Source organism: Rasamsonia emersonii, assembly GCF_000968595.1.
Source record: "Rasamsonia emersonii CBS 393.64 chromosome Unknown ctg1118621759959, whole genome shotgun sequence".
Lineage (NCBI taxonomy): Eukaryota > Fungi > Ascomycota > Eurotiomycetes > Eurotiales > Trichocomaceae > Rasamsonia > Rasamsonia emersonii.
The window spans coordinates 14,568-33,077 of record NW_013563328.1 but is presented as its reverse complement, the minus strand read 5'-3'; the positions used below and the strand labels follow the sequence as shown (position 1 = coordinate 33,077).

Sequence of the window (18,510 nt, the reverse complement as noted above, 5' to 3'; positions counted from 1 at the left end):
GAGTCAAATCTTCGTAGCCAGCTAGCAATACAAGGTGTTAAGAGAAGAAGAAAAGATATTAAAATGGACTATGCCCGTTTTCCTTGGAAAACGAAAAAAAAAATTTAGACAAAATGACCGTAAAATCAAACCAATACACGAAGCGAAAAGGATAAAATAAATAAAAAATAGAAAAGAACGGGATAAATTAGATAAAAAGACATAAAATTGTGAAATAAATGCCCGGCTCTTAATGTGGCAAACTTGGTAAATCAAGAGAAAAAAGAAATAATAGTAAAATTAAAAAAAAAAAGATTAGATTAGTGGATTACTTCGCCCCGATCTCCTCCTCAGCCCAGCCCGGAAGAGAAGTTTCGTTCTGAATAGCGAGGCCAAAGCCATTGTGGTTGAGACCACCTAGGGCGGAACTGAAGCTGGAAAAGCTACCTTGGGCCTGATGGGTCACTCCCGGACGACCCTGAGACGGTTGGCTCGAGTTCGGTCCAAACGGCTCCTGGGAAAAGGAAGGCAAGCTGACAGCCCGGGAATGCTGGACGCGAGGAACACTGAGGCTGTTGCTGCCAGTCGCGCTGTGCTGGGTACTGCTCGCGGGAGCATTGGTCACATTGAGAAAGCCGTTGCCGGAAGGCTTGTGCTGATGTAAGGAGGAATCCACCACCCGGCCGTTGGCAAGTTCACCGGTGGCAGCACCGTCATACAAAGCAGCCTGCTGGTTGGCAAGGGCTTGTTGCTGTTGTTGCTGCAACGCTGCCAGAGTGACCGGATCCGTCAGACGGTTTTCCTGTTCCTGCTGGGCCTGCTGTTGGGCCTGCTGCTGCTGTTGCTGCTGTTGAGCAGCCATGTGGTTGAGATACATCGTCAACGGATTGTTGGCTCCAACATTCAAGATCGACGATGCAGACGCGACGGCCTGGAGTGGGTGCCGGGTCTGTCCGCCTTGCGAGCCCGTCGAGCCAGGAGCTGGCGACAGCGCCGGACGAGTCGGACTGGCTTGGGATCCTCCTTGGCTGAGGTTCTGCTGGAAGCCGTTAAGCGCGGGGGACGGGGACTGTGTCCCATCCAGACCCGAACCACGATTCTGCTGCGCATTGAGAAGCTGGCGTGGAGGGTTGCCGCAACGATCTTTACCAAAGTTGATCTTGAAGCGTTTGTATTCCTCGCGATTGCGCATGCCTTCAATTGCCTTGATGGCGTTGGCGATGTTGGTGAAATTGACAAAGGCACAGTTCTTCTCTCTTAAGGTGTTCACCAGCTCAATTTCGCCGTATTCGGAGAAGTCCTGACGGAGCCGTTCCTCCGTCCAGCTTTCGTCCAGGTTCCCAATGTAGACGTTCCGGGACGCTCCACCGCTGACTGCGAGGGCAATCGCGGGTGGTAAAGCGCCCGAGTGCTTGCCCCAGCCGATCTTCAGCCTCCGGTTATGGATCATCAATCCCTGCAGGTTGCTGAGCGCATAGAACGAAGCGGCGGACGTCGGGTCGACAAAGGTGACGAAACAGATATGCTTATCCGGAATGTAACGGATGTGATGCAACAAACCGCCGCGGACCACGTTGCAAATCTCTTCGATGGTGGTTTCTGGATGGATATTGCCGAGATAGATGGTCCGGTTACCGAGGTTGTTCACGCCTCCGGCGCTGGTAGCGACGGCGGCCGCAGCCACCGACTGTTGGGCGAGAGCGTTCGAGATCAGATCACGGTCCGCGCTGTTCAAGATATGTGCATAACCGGGAGCGATGCCAAGGTACTGCGCAGCATTTTGCTGCTGCGTCTTGGACACGTATGCGCAACGGTCTTTGCCGTAGAACACCCGGCGCGGAGGCTGCCATTTCGGCTCCTGCGGCAGCTGGGACACGGCCTTGATGGCGTTGCTAATCGACAAGAAATGCACGAAAGCAATGTTCTTCTCCTTCACGATCTTGACCGTGTCGATGGGACCAAACTTGCCCAAATCTTCCCGGAGCTCGTCTTCCGTGATGTCCTCCGGCAAGTTTCCAAGATACACATTCCTGGAGGCACCCGACTGCTGCACTGCCACGGCCACCGAAGTCGGGACCTGGGAGGGCTTTCCCCAACCGATTTTGATATCGTTGCCCTTGATGGCGAGTTTCTTCAAGATGGCGTCTGAGTGGAAATGGGTGGCAGAACTACTATCCAAGAAAGAGATGAAAGCACAGTTCTTGTCCGGCAACAATCGGACCGACTCGATCTGGCCGCTACGAACATGGTTCAGGATCTCCTCCGCGGACGTCTCCGGGGGGATGTTTCCAAGGTACACCGTCCGGCTCGTTCCCGAGAGGATCCCTGGACCAACAGGGACCGATGGGTTCGCACCACCAAAGGCAGCGTTTCCCAAACCCGGGAAACCGCCGATCGGAGATTGGGGGCCTCCCAGAAGCTGGGATCCGCCAAAACCTTCGGCCGACATGAGGTTGGAGTAAAGCGGAGGAGAAAGGGTGTTCTGCTGCGCCTGGGTCGGGCTACCCAGCTGGTTCTGAGCGCTCTGAGCGGGAGCGGAGGGATTCGCCTGCGAGAAGCCGCCGAAATTGGCGAACTGGGGAGACGCAAAGGCGGAAGGGGTTCCTGGCTGGAAGGGACTTCCGAGGAGCAGCTGCGATGGGAGTAAAGGGGTGAAATTCATATCAACGGCCGTCCCACTTGCGGCCACGTCGTTCCCGTTCGGGGTGGCGGGACCGGTGTTGATCGAAGGGATATTGGCCCGTCGAGAGTTACGATCTCCTAAATTCTGGACAGAGGGGTTGTTCGAGGCAAAAGCGCCGTGGGAAAAGCCGGTGTGATCAGCGTTGACGTTGGATAGCTTCGAGGCCGGAGGAACTAGACGAGAATTCTTCGGGACATTCGAAGCATCCGACGTTTGCATGGCGAGCAAGTGCGGCGGCAGGACAAGGGTGTCCCGGGGGTTGGACGAGAGCACAGCCGTCTTGACGGTGGATGAGGTCCGGGACCTGATATCACCGGACACACGACGATGCACACACGAGTAGGGGCGTACTAGCAGAGCTCCAGCAAGTGCAACAACCTCGAATGGGGACCCCGTGGAGACAGAACAGGAGAAAGGGTGAGATCGCACACAGGGGGGGGGGGGGCGCCTGGAAACAGGGACCAGGAGTCAATGGAATGCGCCTCGGGAGATTGGGGGAAAGCAGGACTCTTTAACGCACCTCGACGGCTCAATGCCCGAGAATGTCGCTACAGATTCAAGCGGTCCGAGAGGCAGAACACGGAACGGCGGAGGATGATCCAGATGAAGACGCCAAGTTCACTCTTTCCTGGGATATACGCTTCGGGAAATTATAGCCGCCAGTCGGGGAGATGGGACAGAGCAACGGCAAGGTCGGGCGACCAAAACGAATGTGAAATGGAATGATTACGGACCAGATGGTTCTGGAGGATGGTAAGAAAGACCAAGTCCAAACAAGAGTCAAAAAAGGGCACGGGCAGAAAGAAAAAAGGAACAAAAAGAAAAAAAGAAAAAGGGGTTAGGCGAAAAAGAGAAAAAATAAGTCCGATATTAGAGAGCGAGCGGCGACTCAAACTAATTATAAAGAATAGGTAGAGGAGAGGGAAAAGAACGTGGAGAAGTAAGGAATGGGAGAACGGTATGCAGAAACGACCATGTACCCAGGGGAGGGGAAGGGAGCAGAGACAGAGAGAGGGAGAAGGGGAGCAGAGGAGAGCGGAAAGAAGGAGAGAGAGAGAGTACGGAGTAGGGCAGGACCAGGTTGGCTGGGAAGAAAAGAATTAGCAGTGCCTTAGTGTCTTGGGACTTGGGCCAGCAGGGCAGGTAGGGCTCCGGGCAACTGGACGTTCCGGTGGGGGGGGGTGGGCTTGGGATCTCCGGAGGCTCAGGGAGGCCTGGTGCGGAAGCAGGGGGGCCATGAAAGTGAGAAACCAGGGACGGAGAAAAAGATAAAGACCAGAGAGCTGCCGTTGCTGCTGCTCTCCCAGCGCACCAGGAGATTACAGGCTGCTGCGAGCAGGGGTGCGTTGAGCTGCTGGGCCTGCTGGCTGCTCCTGCCGGGATTGGGGATGATGCGCAGCGTGGAGAAGGCCAGGAACCGGCTGGCCAGGGGAATCATTGAATGGCAGGCGCCCCCGAGCACAGGGGCGTTTAGGGGCAGGCGCCCGCAGGCCATGCCTGCTTTGTCTAGCGGCTGGGGAACTGGCATGCCGCCCGCTCCACCGTGCTTGGCATATACAGGAAATCCTACATCGGCAGTTCGACGACAGATGCTCTGTATATGCTTGCACGGAGTGTGCTCTGTACCTATGTAAATGTACAGAGTAGATAACAAATATATCGACTGGACCATATCAGCACCCTGACACGTCAAGAACTAAATGCTCAACAATCCACCATACTCCTATCCACGCACCACGCCAGGTGGCTCTCGACCGACCCACCAGCCCTGCTCTCTCCTGAGCCATCCATCCGGACTCCTGGCCGCAGCGCGGTTACGCGAAACGTGGTTGAAGGCAACGCCTGGCTTCTCATTGGACGAGAGTGACTGAAGAGGCCAAACAAAGCTTTAGTGTCCGCACTCTGCACGTTAATCCGCATCGCCCACGCTGTCCTGCAACAATAGCGCCGAGGATCTTCATGATGCACATTCGATAGTCCCTTGATTATTTCCTCGTCTTAAGTTTCTCAACAGTTTTGATGTCTGTTGTGGACTGTCTGTCTGAATAGAGACTAGAGGGAGCGTGGCTTTCCATGGATCCAACCCCTGGCTAGCATCGCTAGCTGCCGTTGCACTGGCGTTTGTCAAGTTTTAACCATCCTTTCTTTTCGTATTCCACCTCTTAACCTCATTGGTCTCATAACCTCATTGGTCTCGCATATTAATCGTTTCTCTCGAGGTGTTCGTCTGTAGTGACCATTATGCTGTGCGTCATTACGCTATCTGGATTCTGGATCACGAGACCATACTCCGAAGGAACTGCCTGTCCGCAGTGAGCGACTGCCAATTCGCAGGCCTCTACAGAGTAGAGAGCACCGGAGTCAACCCTACTTTTCCATGAGGTGACAATAAGGCTCATCAGCATAGATAGGGACATTCTTGATTCGACCATCCTGATTGGGGGGGAATAATATTCCGGAATCATAGAGAAAACAGGTTCCCAGCACACAGGCTACAGCCGTTGATGCCAAGGCATCGCAAGGGCGCCCATTATTCGATATGACAGGCAGGATAATAGCTATCTCGTGTGCTCCACATTCCTCCCTTCCCATCCAGCTGGATAAAATAGACTGGCCCAGCGATGCTGAAAAGGGCGACATGCCACGAGTCATGCCACTCGAGCCGTCGAGCCAGACGATCGATCGATCGACGGGGGAATAATAATGTCTGATTTGCCCGATTTGCTCCCAACTTAATCTGGCATGACAGCCCCATTCCAGCAGATCTCCTGTCCCGGCGAATCGACTCGTACAAATGACAGATTACAGACTACAGATTGCTTGGCTGACAGTCGTCAGACAAGTCAGCTGACCGTTGGCATCTCAGCTCATTCGATCGATCTCCATCTCGCCTAGCTGGAATGGTTCCGACAAGTCGGTGATCGATCAGCGAGGTTATTCCGGACAAGGTCCGCAAGTAAGGGACAACAGACTGACTCGCGTGGGGAATGAGATCAGTCAACGGAGATGAAAGGGCATAGACAACGTGGCTGTTGACTGAGTCAGGTAAATACAGGTCAGTTGAGTCAGCCAGGGGAATTGGCTTCTCGGCCAGCAGTCTCGTTCAGCTCTGACAGGATGAACGGCTGCTCGAGGTCACAGAACTTGGAAAGGCTAGCAAGGATATTAATTAAATTAATTAAATGAAATTGGTTTGATTTGAATTACCTACTCTGTAGTTGTAGACTTGTAACGGTTCTTTGAGTTGGTTTGTAGGACTTTCTGCCTCAGGCATCAAGGCGACCAGCCCCTCCGTAAAAGCGGTCTGTGGGAAAATCCGCGACTCACCCCGCCTCCCTTCTGCACGCGCAGCTCAGAAAAGATCGCCAGGCAGGAGCCAGGTTTCCAAGTTTAGAGCATCTATCTCGTCCTGCTGAGTTTTTCAGGTCGCATTTGGCCTGGCGACCTTCGCTGGTATTCAAAAACAATAGGTGAGTGCCTGATCGACGTCTGAGTCACTGTCCCGCACGGGCGCACATCCACCTGAGATAATAATAATAATAATATTTACTGACTTTCTCCTGGAAAAAAAAAACAAATAAATGCAGATAGAATTTCCCTGAGATAGGTGTCATCTCATTCAATTGCGCATTGACAGACAACGGCCGACAATGGCGGCCACCGAACCAAAGACCGTCTACATCGACGAAGACGTCGGCCAGGATGATTCCACGGCGACGGGCTCCGAATCAGCCCCCTACAAAACCCTCGTCTACGCGTTCCTGCAACACCCGCCCACGACTGAGGGCATCCAATACCTGACGCGCAGGTCCCAGACTGGCCCCGTGGGCGAGGACGGCAACGAGGCCGCGCGCCTGGAGTGGAAGCCGGCCACCAAGTCCGCCATCAAGAAGGCCACCAGCCTGTGGGAGCAGCGGAAAAGGAAGGCCGCCAAGGAGCAGGAACTGGCCATCCGGGAGAAGGAGGAGGCAGAGAAGCGCCGGCAGGTCCTGGAAGAAGCCAAGAAGGTGGTCATCAAGGAGGATCCATCTCTGCCCAAGCCCGTTCGGATCAGGCTCGATGTGACGGACCCGTCGATTGTCAAGCTGCGGACGCCTGACTCGGACACCCCGGGAACGCGCGTTCGCGTGCTCGGCCGTGTTCACCGTCTGCGCTCGCAGAAGGATGTCATTTTCATCACTCTTTACGATGGGTATGGGTACTTGCAGTGCGTCCTTACGGGTGACTTGGTCAAGACGTACGACGCGATGACTCTGACTCTCGAGACATCGATGGCGATTCATGGAGAAATGCGTGCGGTGCCTCCCAAGCACCATGCGCCCGACGACCGGGAGCTGCATGCCGACTACTTCACCATCATCGGCCGCGCGGCGGGTGACAAGGAAGCCATCACGACCCGTGTGGCACCCGATGCGGACCCGCAGACGCTGTATGACAACCGCCACCTGGTGCTCCGCGGCGAGACTTCGTCCAAGGTCATGAAGGTGCGCGCCGCCGCCTTGAGGGCGTTCCGCCAGACGTTCCATGAGAGCCGCATGCTGGAGGTGACGCCGCCGGCGATGGTGCAGACGCAGGTCGAGGGCGGCAGCACTCTGTTCTCGTTCGACTACTACGGCGAAAAGGCGTACCTGACGCAGTCGTCGCAGCTCTATCTGGAGACGTGTCTGGCCTCGCTGGGCGACGTGTTTTGCATCTGCCCGTCGTTCCGGGCGGAGAAGTCGCTCACGCGGCGGCACCTGTCCGAGTACACGCACATCGAGGCGGAGCTGGACTTCATCACGTTCGACGACCTGCTCGACCACCTGGAGCAGGTCATCTCGCGGGTGATCGAGCTCCTGCTGGCGGACCCGCAGATCGCGCGGTACGTGAAGGAACTCAACCCGGAGTTCAAGGTGCCGACACGGCCGTTCAAGCGGATGAAGTACGCCGAGGCGATCGAGTGGCTGCGCGAGCACAACATCCCGAACGAGGAAGGGCAGCCGCACCAGTTCGGCGACGACATCGCGGAGGCGGCGGAGCGCAAGATGACGGACACGATCAACCAGCCCATCTTCCTGACGCACTTCCCGGCGGAGATCAAGGCGTTCTACATGAAGCGGGATGCGACGGACCGGCGGGTGACGGAGAGCGTGGACGTGCTGATGCCGGGCGTGGGCGAGATTGTCGGCGGCAGCTGCAGGATCGACGACTGGGACGAGCTGATCCAGGCGTACAAGCGGGAGAACATGGACCCGAGTCCGTATTATTGGTATACTGACCAGCGGAAGTAAGAAAGAACCCTTCCCTCCATATTCTAAATAGTGAACTCCTCCTTGCTAACTTGTCCCTCCAGATACGGAACCTCCCCCCACGGCGGCTACGGCCTCGGTCTCGAGCGTTTCCTCGCCTGGGTGTGTGGCCGGTACACGGTGCGGGAATGCTGTCTCTACCCGCGTTTCACGGGTCGTTGTACGCCGTAGATACACACATACGGAGTACATACATTGCCGGAGGCGTATGCGTATGCGTATGCGTATGCGTAGGCGGAGTGTAGGCTAGGTAATAGAATAAGAATAAGAAGATATGATATTTTTTTTCCCAGCGTACATAGGCAGGAAGACAATTAAAAAAAATGAATTTCATTTATTTATTTATTTATTTATTTACTAATTTATGTCATGACTGATTGATTGATCGCTTTATTTATTTATATCTATCTATATGTTTTCGCATTTGCTTTCATTCATGACATTTATTCATTAGTAAGTAAGATAAATAATAAGACACAAAACATACACACACATTTTTTTATCAGATCAGATCACATGAGGGGGAAACTTTTGCCTTTGTTTTGTTTTGTCTGGGTTGCAATTAAATTCCATAATAACAAGGGATAAGTAAGAAGGAAAAATAAAAGACAAAGCTCTATCTATCTTCAATCCCAACTAGCTGGTCCTGCTCGTGTCAACTCCGCCCAGCGTAGGTGTCACTGGCAGGACCGGGACGGTGTAGACCCAGCTCCTCCTCCGCTCCGCAGCCACATTCCCTCCCTCTCGCCATCGGGAGAGGTCGATGGTCGGGAGGAGTCGCTGCCTCCTGCTGCTGCTGCTGCTGCCGTGGTCGGAGGAGGAGGAGCTGCTGCTGTTGTTGTTGCTGGGACGATGTGAGGGACGACGAGCTCGACTCCCTTGGTAGCGCCAGCGCTAGTTGAGGACGAGGGATTGCGACGAGGCGGTAACGGACGGATAGTGGTGGCTGCGTAGTCGTACATGGAGCCCATGTAGTCCGAACTGCTGTTGAGAGAAGAGGCGGCCGTGCTCGGGGTGTGCGTCAAGGACGGCACGCCATTATTATTCAAGGCCGAGAGACTGGCGCTGCTGCGATGGACGCCCGAACGGCGGCCGGGCATCATCATCAGCGCCTCCTCGCCGCCGTGGAACTGCGAGAGATAGGTCCACGCCTCGGTCGACGCCAAGGAGGCCGAGCTGCCGTTGCGCCTCCATATTACCGGCTTCCATTCGGTTGGGTCCATATCTGCTTTGCTATCATGCAGATCGGAGGGTATCCGGAGGCCCGGAGTCGGTCGCGGAGACGACCCGGTGGGCGTCAGGGGAGGGACAATGGCGCGAGGAGACATGGACGGAGAAGATGGCGGACTCGTGGACGGAGACATGGTGGTGGTCGTGTAGGGGAAGGAGGCGGAGAGAGGCTTGCACGAGTCTTTACGGCGGCAACTGCAGAAGAAAATCGTCAGAGAATAATGCTCGAGAGAGGGAGGTAAGCAAGCAGATAGGGAAGAGGATATGTATTTACCTTTCGCTGCAGTAAAGGACGGCATTGTTGGGAACGGTTATCTGCTTCTCGCACATGGCGCTACAATTCCAACGTCAGCCAAGGAATGGCACGCGAGAAGGATGCACAGCACATGCAGATGCAGACAGAAGAATGTAGGACAAGAGGGACAGCATAGATAAGGATGCATTTCCACTTCAGGAAAGCAAGGCAACACGGAAAGCAGACGCAGGAAATAGGGACACATACCAGAACTGGAGGAAACTGGCCGCCATCTCGGGCCTGTCGTCGTCGCCGTCGTCCTTGACGGACCAGCTCGCCGGGCCACTGCCAGGCCCCAATTTGGAGATGGAGGGTTGGTGGTTATGGCTGGGCAGATGGGCAGAAGCGCTCTTTCGGTGGGAGAGAGCCGGCCGCTGGGGCCTCACAGAGGAGCCTTTTTTAGCATTGGAAGAAGGAGGAGGAGCAGAGGGATCGCGACGGTGGGAAGAGGGAGGTTTCATGGATGGCGGTGAGGTATTTAGTCGAGGGGGCATGTGCTGATAAGTCGGAGGCTTGTGACTGTTCCCTGGCTCCACCGCAGGGCCGGTATTATTACCCCTGAGCCGGAGGGCAGCAAGAAGAGCGATTAATCAATTAATGGCGCATACAAAGGCCAATGGGTCGGATGCGGGTTTCTGCGTGGGCGGATGTCTACCCTCGATATCCTGCTGGCCGTGTAACCAATGCAAGTACCAGATTACCCCGGAATGGCAAGCGATGAGACGCACAAAAAAAAATCGCTCGTTTCTGGAATGGAATGAGGGCTTCGTTAGCGCCGGATCGCCGTGGTTAGATGAGATAATCGCAAGAGTCATCGCTCGGGCGATACGATCACTGATAACGGGGCGTTGGGGGGCATTATTTATGGCACGGTGGAGACAGATAAGGACGGGAGAGATAGTCGCATACCTGGCTGCTGCTAATGGCAATTGATAAGGCAGTCAGGAGTGCAATTGCCAGCAAACGTGCGTGATCGAGGGCAGAATGATGGCATCCGTGGCGTAATCGCTGCTGCAAGGAGGGTGATCGGTCAGAATAAATATGATGCGAGCGCTGATGGGCGAGCACGTCAGGACGGTCTGGACTCGCCGTGGCGGTGACGACGCAGAACGCTGTGGCTGGTGTGGACGAAAGCGTCGAATCGAAGCAGAACCGGACGGTCGAGTCGCTGACGAAAACTTGTTCCCCACAGAACCCTGGGAGAAAAGACGCCGGTGGGGCTGTGACGCCGCAGATCCACGGCGAGCCTGGCCTTTGCTATACTTAGACGCGGATCGCGGCCAGGAGACAAGGCGTCGTGGAACCTGAAATCTCAGGAAGAAGAGCGCTGTCTGCCTGGGCAGAGGAATCGAGGCGATATCTTCCGACGGGTGCTACGATCTCTTAAATAGGCGCTCTTCGTGCTGGACATCCTCAGCGGTCCTCACTGTCTAGACTTCGAGAAATGATGAAACAGCCCCGTTGGCAATCGTCAGCAGAGCCAACGCCAATCAGCGCGCCCACGTTCCCCTCTGGGCCGCCACGAGCATCCCAGCGCCGCGACATGTGGCAGCGAGATGGTCGAGCGAGCATCTCTGGCGGTCTGCACGCTGCAGAGCTGCCCATACTCCATAGCATCTGGATCTTCTTACCTAAGGATATGACAGGCATTCGTCGATTCAGATACCCGCTCCTCCTAAGTTAGCCACTGCTGCAGTGCCGCGCTCACCTCGACAAGGATCAAAGAAAAATCGTGCCTGCTGCCATCGTCAGCAACATCATCAGCACCTATAGCGATCTTGGATGCAGGAGTGGATATTATCGTTTTTCCTTGCAGGGAGCTGGCGCACGAGAGCACGTCATATCATCTACTGCCGCAAACGGAAATGGAACAAGGACCGCGTAAAAGTTTTTTTTCCTTTGAAACTGAGACCCTGGCCAAATCTTCTCCTGTCTGTAGATTTTGCTCGAACCCCATCTGCAAAAGTTTCTCAACTTCAGTGTGCATCAGGGCTGGTCTGGTTTCAGCCTTCCACACGGAGCAGTGCAGTAAGCTTAATGCCGTCGAAGCTTCGGTGGAGTAGTATTACATTAGACGGCAGTCCGTCCCTAACGTCATCGAGAACATCACCCTACCAGCCAGACAGATCTTCAGCTGTCAAGCCACAATTAGGTGATTGAAAAATTTTTTAAAGTTTTCCTACCTAGTTTGTGTGGATACAAAACACGCTGTCAGTTTGTGATGTGTTTGTTTTGTTTTGTTTTATATACGCATGGCATGACGCCATATATGTCTCAGACGTTTAGGCAGTTACTGACTCATCTGTCGACTCGTGTGGAACGTGATTTCATAGCGCCGGAATAATGAATGATTCGATTCTGGACGTAATTAGGGCCGTGATATGAGTGTGAGTCAGTCGAAGCTACTAAGGTACCCAACTTACCAAAGTACCTACCTACCTACTCGATCTTGATTGATCTTCCTCATCGGTACGCGACTGTGGTACCGTACCACAACCAGTCAAAGAGGAGGGTTACAGCGTCTGTTCTTGACGACGAGGATCGAAGTTATCGAGGCCTCTGGCGTTACAATGGGCCAATATTGTCGGGTATTACGGCAATCCGGCAGTGTGAGTTGTTTATCATGGTGTGACTTGAGATAAGCAACTCTTGGTAGGAAACTTATTTGCAAGGGTATAGAAAAATTACCATATTTGATTATTTCCTCCTTGCATTGTAGTAGATGAAGATCTCTAAACCATCTCTATACGCCAATGCTTCATGTGCTTCTGCCTCTTCGCTGGATTAAAATAAAGTTCATCAAACCATCAATAAAATCTTTGAAATCAGGATCGACATTCTGCACAAAGAACGTCCACCAAAGCCGTCCCTGAGAACTGTGAGGATCACACACAAAGAGCTGTCTCCAAGGTACCTGTATTAGATTGCCAGTCACAAATACTCTGCAGGTGCCAATGCCGCCTTAATCACGAGATATCTTAACCAGTAGAATTGGAAGCAAGGAAGAATCGTTACGTTACTACCTACTCATGAACAAGAAAAACCCAACGTGAATACTGGGAAGCAGCCCTAATGGGCATTATTCTATTTCTAGGCATTTAAACACTCGCTTCATCTTTCGCTACTTGCAGTATGTCCGATGGAGAAGATGATTTCAACCTTGTAGACCGCGGCCTGGCTCAACAAGAGCAAGTATCAACCTCAGTACACGAGCATATCCGGATTCATGGGTTATATGGAACAAGATAGACTCTCACGTGTGAATGCTCGTATTCCCGTATCTAGTCGATGAAGAAGGGTATCATTATAGAGTACAGTAATAGAGTACAAACAGTACAGTGCAGAATGCTGCACATACACATACACATGCACATGCACATACATCGAGCACTATATCTAGACGAGTTGAGTCCCGAAACGCCGCTCCAACGTGCTGAAAACGAATAGAGAATAATAACTCTTCATGCCTTGTCGACCTCCATCGGCTCTCCAGCCTGGGTTGCAGTCGCCGCTACTTCGCTTCCATTCGGCTTGTTTTCCTTACCTGCTGCCGCTTGGTCTTCACCTGTTCTCGCAGCAGGTGTCTCTTTCTCTGTTTTCACGCCCGTCAAGAATCGCTCCGGCACGCCTCGTGCGGCTGTTCTGGCTCCAACGTAGCACCCCAGCATCGAACTCCAGACGTACTTCTGGGCTGTCACCTCCCGAATCTCGCGATACGCGAGCGCATTCGCAAAGGGAAGCCCCGTCTCAGGATCGCGGTAACGTGCTGGTTGAGACGTGATGGGACAAAGATGCGATGCGATTTCTGTTAATTTGTTAGCTTTCTGCTCGGCGATTTCGCTAGTATAGTATATTGATGCCAAGGGCAAACGTACTTGTCAGCTTAGGTGGCTTCTTGGAATTGAAATAGATACTGTATTCGCGGCTCTGCGCCGTCTTGTCGTCAAAGTTCTCAAGAATGAGCAGATTCCTACCTGTCTGCTCAACCACTTCCGGGGCTGGAGGCGCAGGCGGTTCCGTTTGGGAAACGGGAGCCGGCTCTTTGTCGATGTTATCTGCTGTCGATGGCTGGTCTACTTGCATTGGCTCCGTGGCCGGGACTGCAGCTGCCGGAGAGGAATCCGAAGCTGGCGATTCTGTCGACGGGAGTTTGGGGAATGCAGAAAAGTCCTCCGTTGCGGCCTCCGCCGACTTCGGTATGGAGCAGATAGGCTCAACAACAGCTGATTCCGTCGTTCCGTCTGCCGTCTCAGATTTCTGTTCTTGTGAAACTGGAGCATCGGAGGTCGATTGTGGGACGCTTTCCGGTTTCTCTGCCTTTGCATCGTTGGAGGCCGAGTCTGCAGGTTTCGATTCCGGCTGCGGTTCTTCTTCCTTTGACCGAGTCTCTGACTCCGCCGGTTCGCTAGCCGTATTCTCTGAGCCGGACGCTGGCCCCGTCGAAGAGGCCGCAGGCTCCGCTGTCGATGCAGAGGTTGGTGACGTCTCCGGAGCTGCAGGCTGCTCTGGCGCAGGTTTGTCTGACTTCTCAGAATTGTCAGGCTGAGATGCGTACATGTGGATACCGTCAAGTAATCCAGCAGGGCTCTGAGATGCAGTTTCGTTGACGCCGTTCTGCGTCTGACTCGCAGGAGTCTCTCCAGGCGGCTTCTGCGCATTTTCGGCTCCAGTGGGAGACTCATCTTGAGAGGGCTTCTCTCCAACAGGCGGCTCCCCTTTCTCCGTCGATGGCCCAGCAGGAGGATTCTCTGGGGGATTTTCTGCCGAGGTCGACTCCTGCCCATCAGCTGCAGCAGGTTTCTTCTCAGCCCCATCATTCTCCGCATTCTCTTCTGTTTTCTTTTCACCCTTCGAGGGATCTTGGTTCGACGAGTCCTTGCCCCTTTTCTTGCGCTCTGTCTCTTCCTTCTCCGGCTTTGGCTGAACGTCGACTCTACCCACACGAACGAGCTTGCCGTTCACCCATTTAGCAATGCCACTCCACCACGACAGGACAGGCCCCTCGAGACGACGGTTTTGCAAGGCTTCCAATTTGGCCTTTCGTTCTTCAGCCTTCTTCTTCTCCATCTCCTCCCAGCGATTCAAGCTTTTACTATTGATCCGCTCGACTCTCTCCGCCTCGGCCAGACGTTCTGCTTGCGTCATCACCCTAGGCTTTAATTTCTCCTTTCTCTTTGCAGCTTCTTCCATTGTAGCTAAAAGTTTGATTCGCCTCTCCTCACTGCTCTTCAGTCGGGCTTGGGTAAGCTCCTTGTTCTGCATCGTTTGGCGACGAGTGGAAGACCGCGTCGGGGCTTCTTCTGGAGTATGCAACCACGAGGTACGCTCCGATTTCTTCTTCGGTCGTTGGGGAGGAGTAGACGTTGTCGACACGGCCGTCGGGTCGATCTTGACCTTCTTTCGTAAGGCAGTCAACTTCAGCGATTCCTGGGCTTTGCGCTTCTTGGCCAGACGTTCTGCTCTAGCTTCGCGCTGGAGCTCCCTTTCACCCTCGAGATCGTCCTCTGCCGCATTTGGGCCTTGGTCTTCGTCGTCCTCGGAAGAGGAGTCCAAATGCATGTCCTCGGCATCTTCGGCACCGCCTTCGTCCAGGTCGAATTCTTCGTCATTCTCATCCTCCGCGAACAGAAGAGCCAACTCATCATCCGCTTCAGCATCGAGCAGGGTGGACATATTTCTCCCTGCCGTGCTTCGCTTTTGTCGCCCTGCGATCAGAGTTTCGACCTCCTCCGACGATGATGATTCTTCCCCCGCCGAGACGGGGGTTTCCTCGTCTGCCGCCGACATCGTGCTCTTCCGTATTATAGTACAGATAATACGCGATCGATATGGTACGTAGAATCCGGTTGAGAAGGCAAGATCGTTTCGAGTGATTGCGGGGGGGAGGTGTCCTACTGCCGGAAATCCGACGCGTTACAAGGAGGAAAACCACGCGATTTCTTGGCTATTAGCGCGTAGCTTGATGGCAGGTAGGTGTTCAAATATAAGTTAAAATGGAGTCGGAGGGGAAACCCGCAAACCCCCTCAGCCCGGACACGTAGGTCGAGCGGCTGTTTCGCGAGTTCTCAACGTTAACTGTGAGGGAAGCGATGAAGTGGCTGATGCTCGAATGGTGGCTAGTGGTGCTTGTCGAGTGCGCCACGCGAGAAAATATTCTGCCGGCAATATACACATTGGGCGGTGTGTTTTATTAACATATATAGCAGGCGGTATCATAATACACTAACCATAAAAGGAAAATCATGTGACTCAGAAACCTCACATCGATTTCGGGCTTGTTATCACTTTGTCCGACTTGCCGTTTTCCAGTCTGCTGTTCGGACAGAAGTGCACAGGAGGTCTCTGTGCCTACCTTCAAGCAAGAGATCACATGACCTGACCCCATGGCTCAACTCACACCGTCTGACATGGAAGTGCACACAAGATCCATGTGCCTACCTCTAGGCAGCTAATCTGACCCCTTGTCATTGTTTAGTTGATTCTCATTCCTTGAAGACTGGAATTTCGCTGTGTGATCTATGGAGTACTTATGGGTAATTGAGGGCTGTTCTCTTGCGACAATTAGCTTTACCAGTCGCGAAGATAATAGCATATTTGAGAAGCACAACAACCATCTCTCTTAATATCAATTTAAAGATACTACCTAGGTAGATAATTATTGGATACTAAATGGGAGAGAAGTATTCATGGCCAGTATTGCAGCGTTGTTCTGATGAGACGCCCAGTTTCCGCGATCTTCTCAATGCCCCGACATAGGGCTTTAATCGTTTGGTTTCAAATAGATCCAGCGAGATCACAGCCCGTAGACGCTAGATCGAGATGGCTGATTCCAGGATAGCAGAAACATAGTGAAAGATGCTAGTTGCTGCGAGGATGATGAGTACTGTTACAGTGCGCAAATACCACTCTCTGGTCACTGGATTTTGCATTTCAGAAATATGTGATTGGTTCTTTACTGTTGCTGCACCAGGTAAATCATCTTATGCCTGGACATAGCTGTCAGTTCTGGGATTGGCGAAGGACAGCCGCCAGAGCTGCAGACAGGAATGTGGGTCTGTGTCAAGGTGTGGTGGTGGGATGATCGCGATGACACGAAGGGAACCATGAAACACGATCAGAGCGCTAACATGCTCTTGGCAAGGCCAGCGGTCTGGGGTTGGGCTCTAAGCCCTGTTAGGGATAACAGGCATGATCCCGGTCCCTAAAAACGGGCAGCTATTTTTATATGGATGTTTCAGATTTTTCCAGCGATTCGTGGATGCGCAATCCGATTTCTCGGTCCCTGAACAAGCGGACTGCCTTAGGCAGGGGTTTCCGCGTCAAGCAGGCCGTTGGACGTAAGCCAATGGCGCGCAGAGTCAGATATCTAACAGATCACTGCAAGGAGTTCAAGTTGGAAGAACTCTCTTTGGAAGAGCTCTTTTGAGGGTGACGCAGACGTCTCCCTTGCTGCCACCACTTTTCTTCCCAGTAAAAGTCCTCGAACTAGTAATATGTAGGATCTACAGTACATACACATCACGCTCTACATGCGTTCTGTTTCTGGTTTTTCTTATCCAAGAATGTTCATGGCATTGCTTCGAGTGATTCCAACTCACCTTCTGACAAGACTGGCATGGACACACAATCATAGCTCAATTGCCATTATTACCAATTCGATTTTGGTGACAATTCGGCATCCTTCATTCATACGAGGTGCTGCTTTCTGTAGTACTGTTTGTTTCAATGTGCGATCGTCGTAAAATGTGAGGGATTCTCATGAACGTTAGAGAATTTGAGAATTTAGGTCTGAGCTTTTCTTGCCCTTTACACAGAGTATAACATGCTCCTCATGATGAGCAACAAATATGCGTCAGAAATTCGCATTGGAATTCTAACTGTTGCGAGAAAGCTGGGCTGCACAAGCTAAGCAGAGAGGAAGTTGGCCAATTCCATTTCAGGTCGAGGGGCGATAGTAATGGCATCGATGGACAGTACAGTACTACATAGACACCTGGCCAAGCTCTGATGCCGGATCTCTGGTCTGAAGTTGCCATCGCTGCCTGTTTGGGATCGACTTATGGAGGTGTGACATGATACAGTAATGCTTTGAGAGAAGCTCGATCTCTGCCTCGATATGCGTTTGCTGGCCCTGCTGGCGTGGTGTCGACTGAATTCAGCACCGTCTCGAGTGATATTCTCGTCAATTGCTCAGAAATGACCAGAGCAGCCGTCATCGGAGGCAGAGTGTGCGGGTCATCGCCATGCTCGCTGGCCGGGCGGGTGGCTAACCACGCGCTGCGCAGCCGGGGCTTCCTGCCAGCCGCACCCGCAGCCCTCGCCTCTCTCTCTTCTCTGCTCCACGACAGGCCTATCCATCCGGTCCCCTGTCTCCCTTCTCCTTCTCCTGCCTCCCAACCCTGCCCTTCCTCGTTCCTCGTTCCTCCTTCTCCCGTCCCTCTAGCTTTTAGTATTTACTTTATTAATGCCTATTCTGTTTTTTTATAATCCCTTCGTCGATTGTCTTATTGCTTCGCTGCTCGCTTTCCGTCCGGCACTACGTAAGACCGTCCGTCCGTCCTGCCACCTCTTCCGATCCTTGTCAATATTCGCCTGACGCTCTTTCGGAGCAGCTTGTCTCGACGACGTCCTTCCTTCCACCGTCTTCGAGTCCTACCGTGCCTTTCTGCTAAATATTTAATATCGGATTCTCTATGCGTGGAGGATTGGCATTTTCGTCCGCTTAATCGACCTGCTGGGATCAACCTCGACAAGCCGCAACATCGACGTATCGTTCCCACGTTCGCCTCTGTCGTGAAGGGTACTCTCTGAACAGCGAGGAGCGGTTTTCGACACTCCTTTAAAGCACTTGTGCTAGACCGGCTCGCCGACAAAGCTTTTACTCGGTGTCAACGGAGCCGCCACTGCGTCATCCAACGGCTTATCCACGCAGTGGTCCTCGCCTTCTGGAAAGCGGCGTTGGCCACTGGCTGTTCTCAGAGATTTCGTTTTATATACTTTTTTGCCGAGCTTTCGACGTTACCAGCTTAATTGGC

General features: G+C 53.2%; 4 protein-coding genes across 4 annotated transcripts; 1 reads left to right on the top strand and 3 right to left on the bottom strand.

Annotated features, from left to right (window-relative positions):
* Positions 1–307: 307 nt before the first annotated feature.
* On the bottom strand, positions 308–4,157 carry T310_0708 (Differentiation regulator (Nrd1); the record flags this gene model as incomplete). The annotated part of the gene is made up of 3 exons (XM_013476414.1): positions 308–3,012; positions 3,183–3,210; positions 3,975–4,157. The coding sequence occupies 3 exons, from the start codon at positions 4,155–4,157 to the stop codon at positions 308–310; spliced, it is 2,916 nt and encodes a 971-aa protein (XP_013331868.1).
* Positions 4,158–6,312: 2,155 nt separating this feature from the next.
* On the top strand, positions 6,313–8,252 carry T310_0707 (Asparagine--tRNA ligase; the record flags this gene model as incomplete). Its single annotated transcript, XM_013476413.1, has 3 exons — positions 6,313–7,928; positions 7,995–8,052; positions 8,244–8,252. 3 exons carry the CDS (start codon positions 6,313–6,315, stop codon positions 8,250–8,252), a joined length of 1,683 nt encoding a protein of 560 aa, XP_013331867.1.
* A 375-nt stretch (positions 8,253–8,627) lies between these two features.
* T310_0706 (uncharacterized protein) lies at positions 8,628–10,290 on the bottom strand (the record flags this gene model as incomplete). Its single annotated transcript, XM_013476412.1, has 4 exons — positions 8,628–9,375; positions 9,455–9,514; positions 9,683–9,972; positions 10,084–10,290. 4 exons carry the CDS (start codon positions 10,288–10,290, stop codon positions 8,628–8,630), a joined length of 1,305 nt encoding a protein of 434 aa, XP_013331866.1.
* Positions 10,291–12,629: 2,339 nt separating this feature from the next.
* T310_0705 (Signal transducer) lies at positions 12,630–15,262 on the bottom strand (the record flags this gene model as incomplete). Its single annotated transcript, XM_013476411.1, has 5 exons — positions 12,630–12,649; positions 12,858–12,908; positions 13,020–13,117; positions 13,160–13,280; positions 13,351–15,262. The coding sequence occupies 5 exons, from the start codon at positions 15,260–15,262 to the stop codon at positions 12,630–12,632; spliced, it is 2,202 nt and encodes a 733-aa protein (XP_013331865.1).
* Between the last annotated feature and the right edge of the window lie 3,248 nt (positions 15,263–18,510).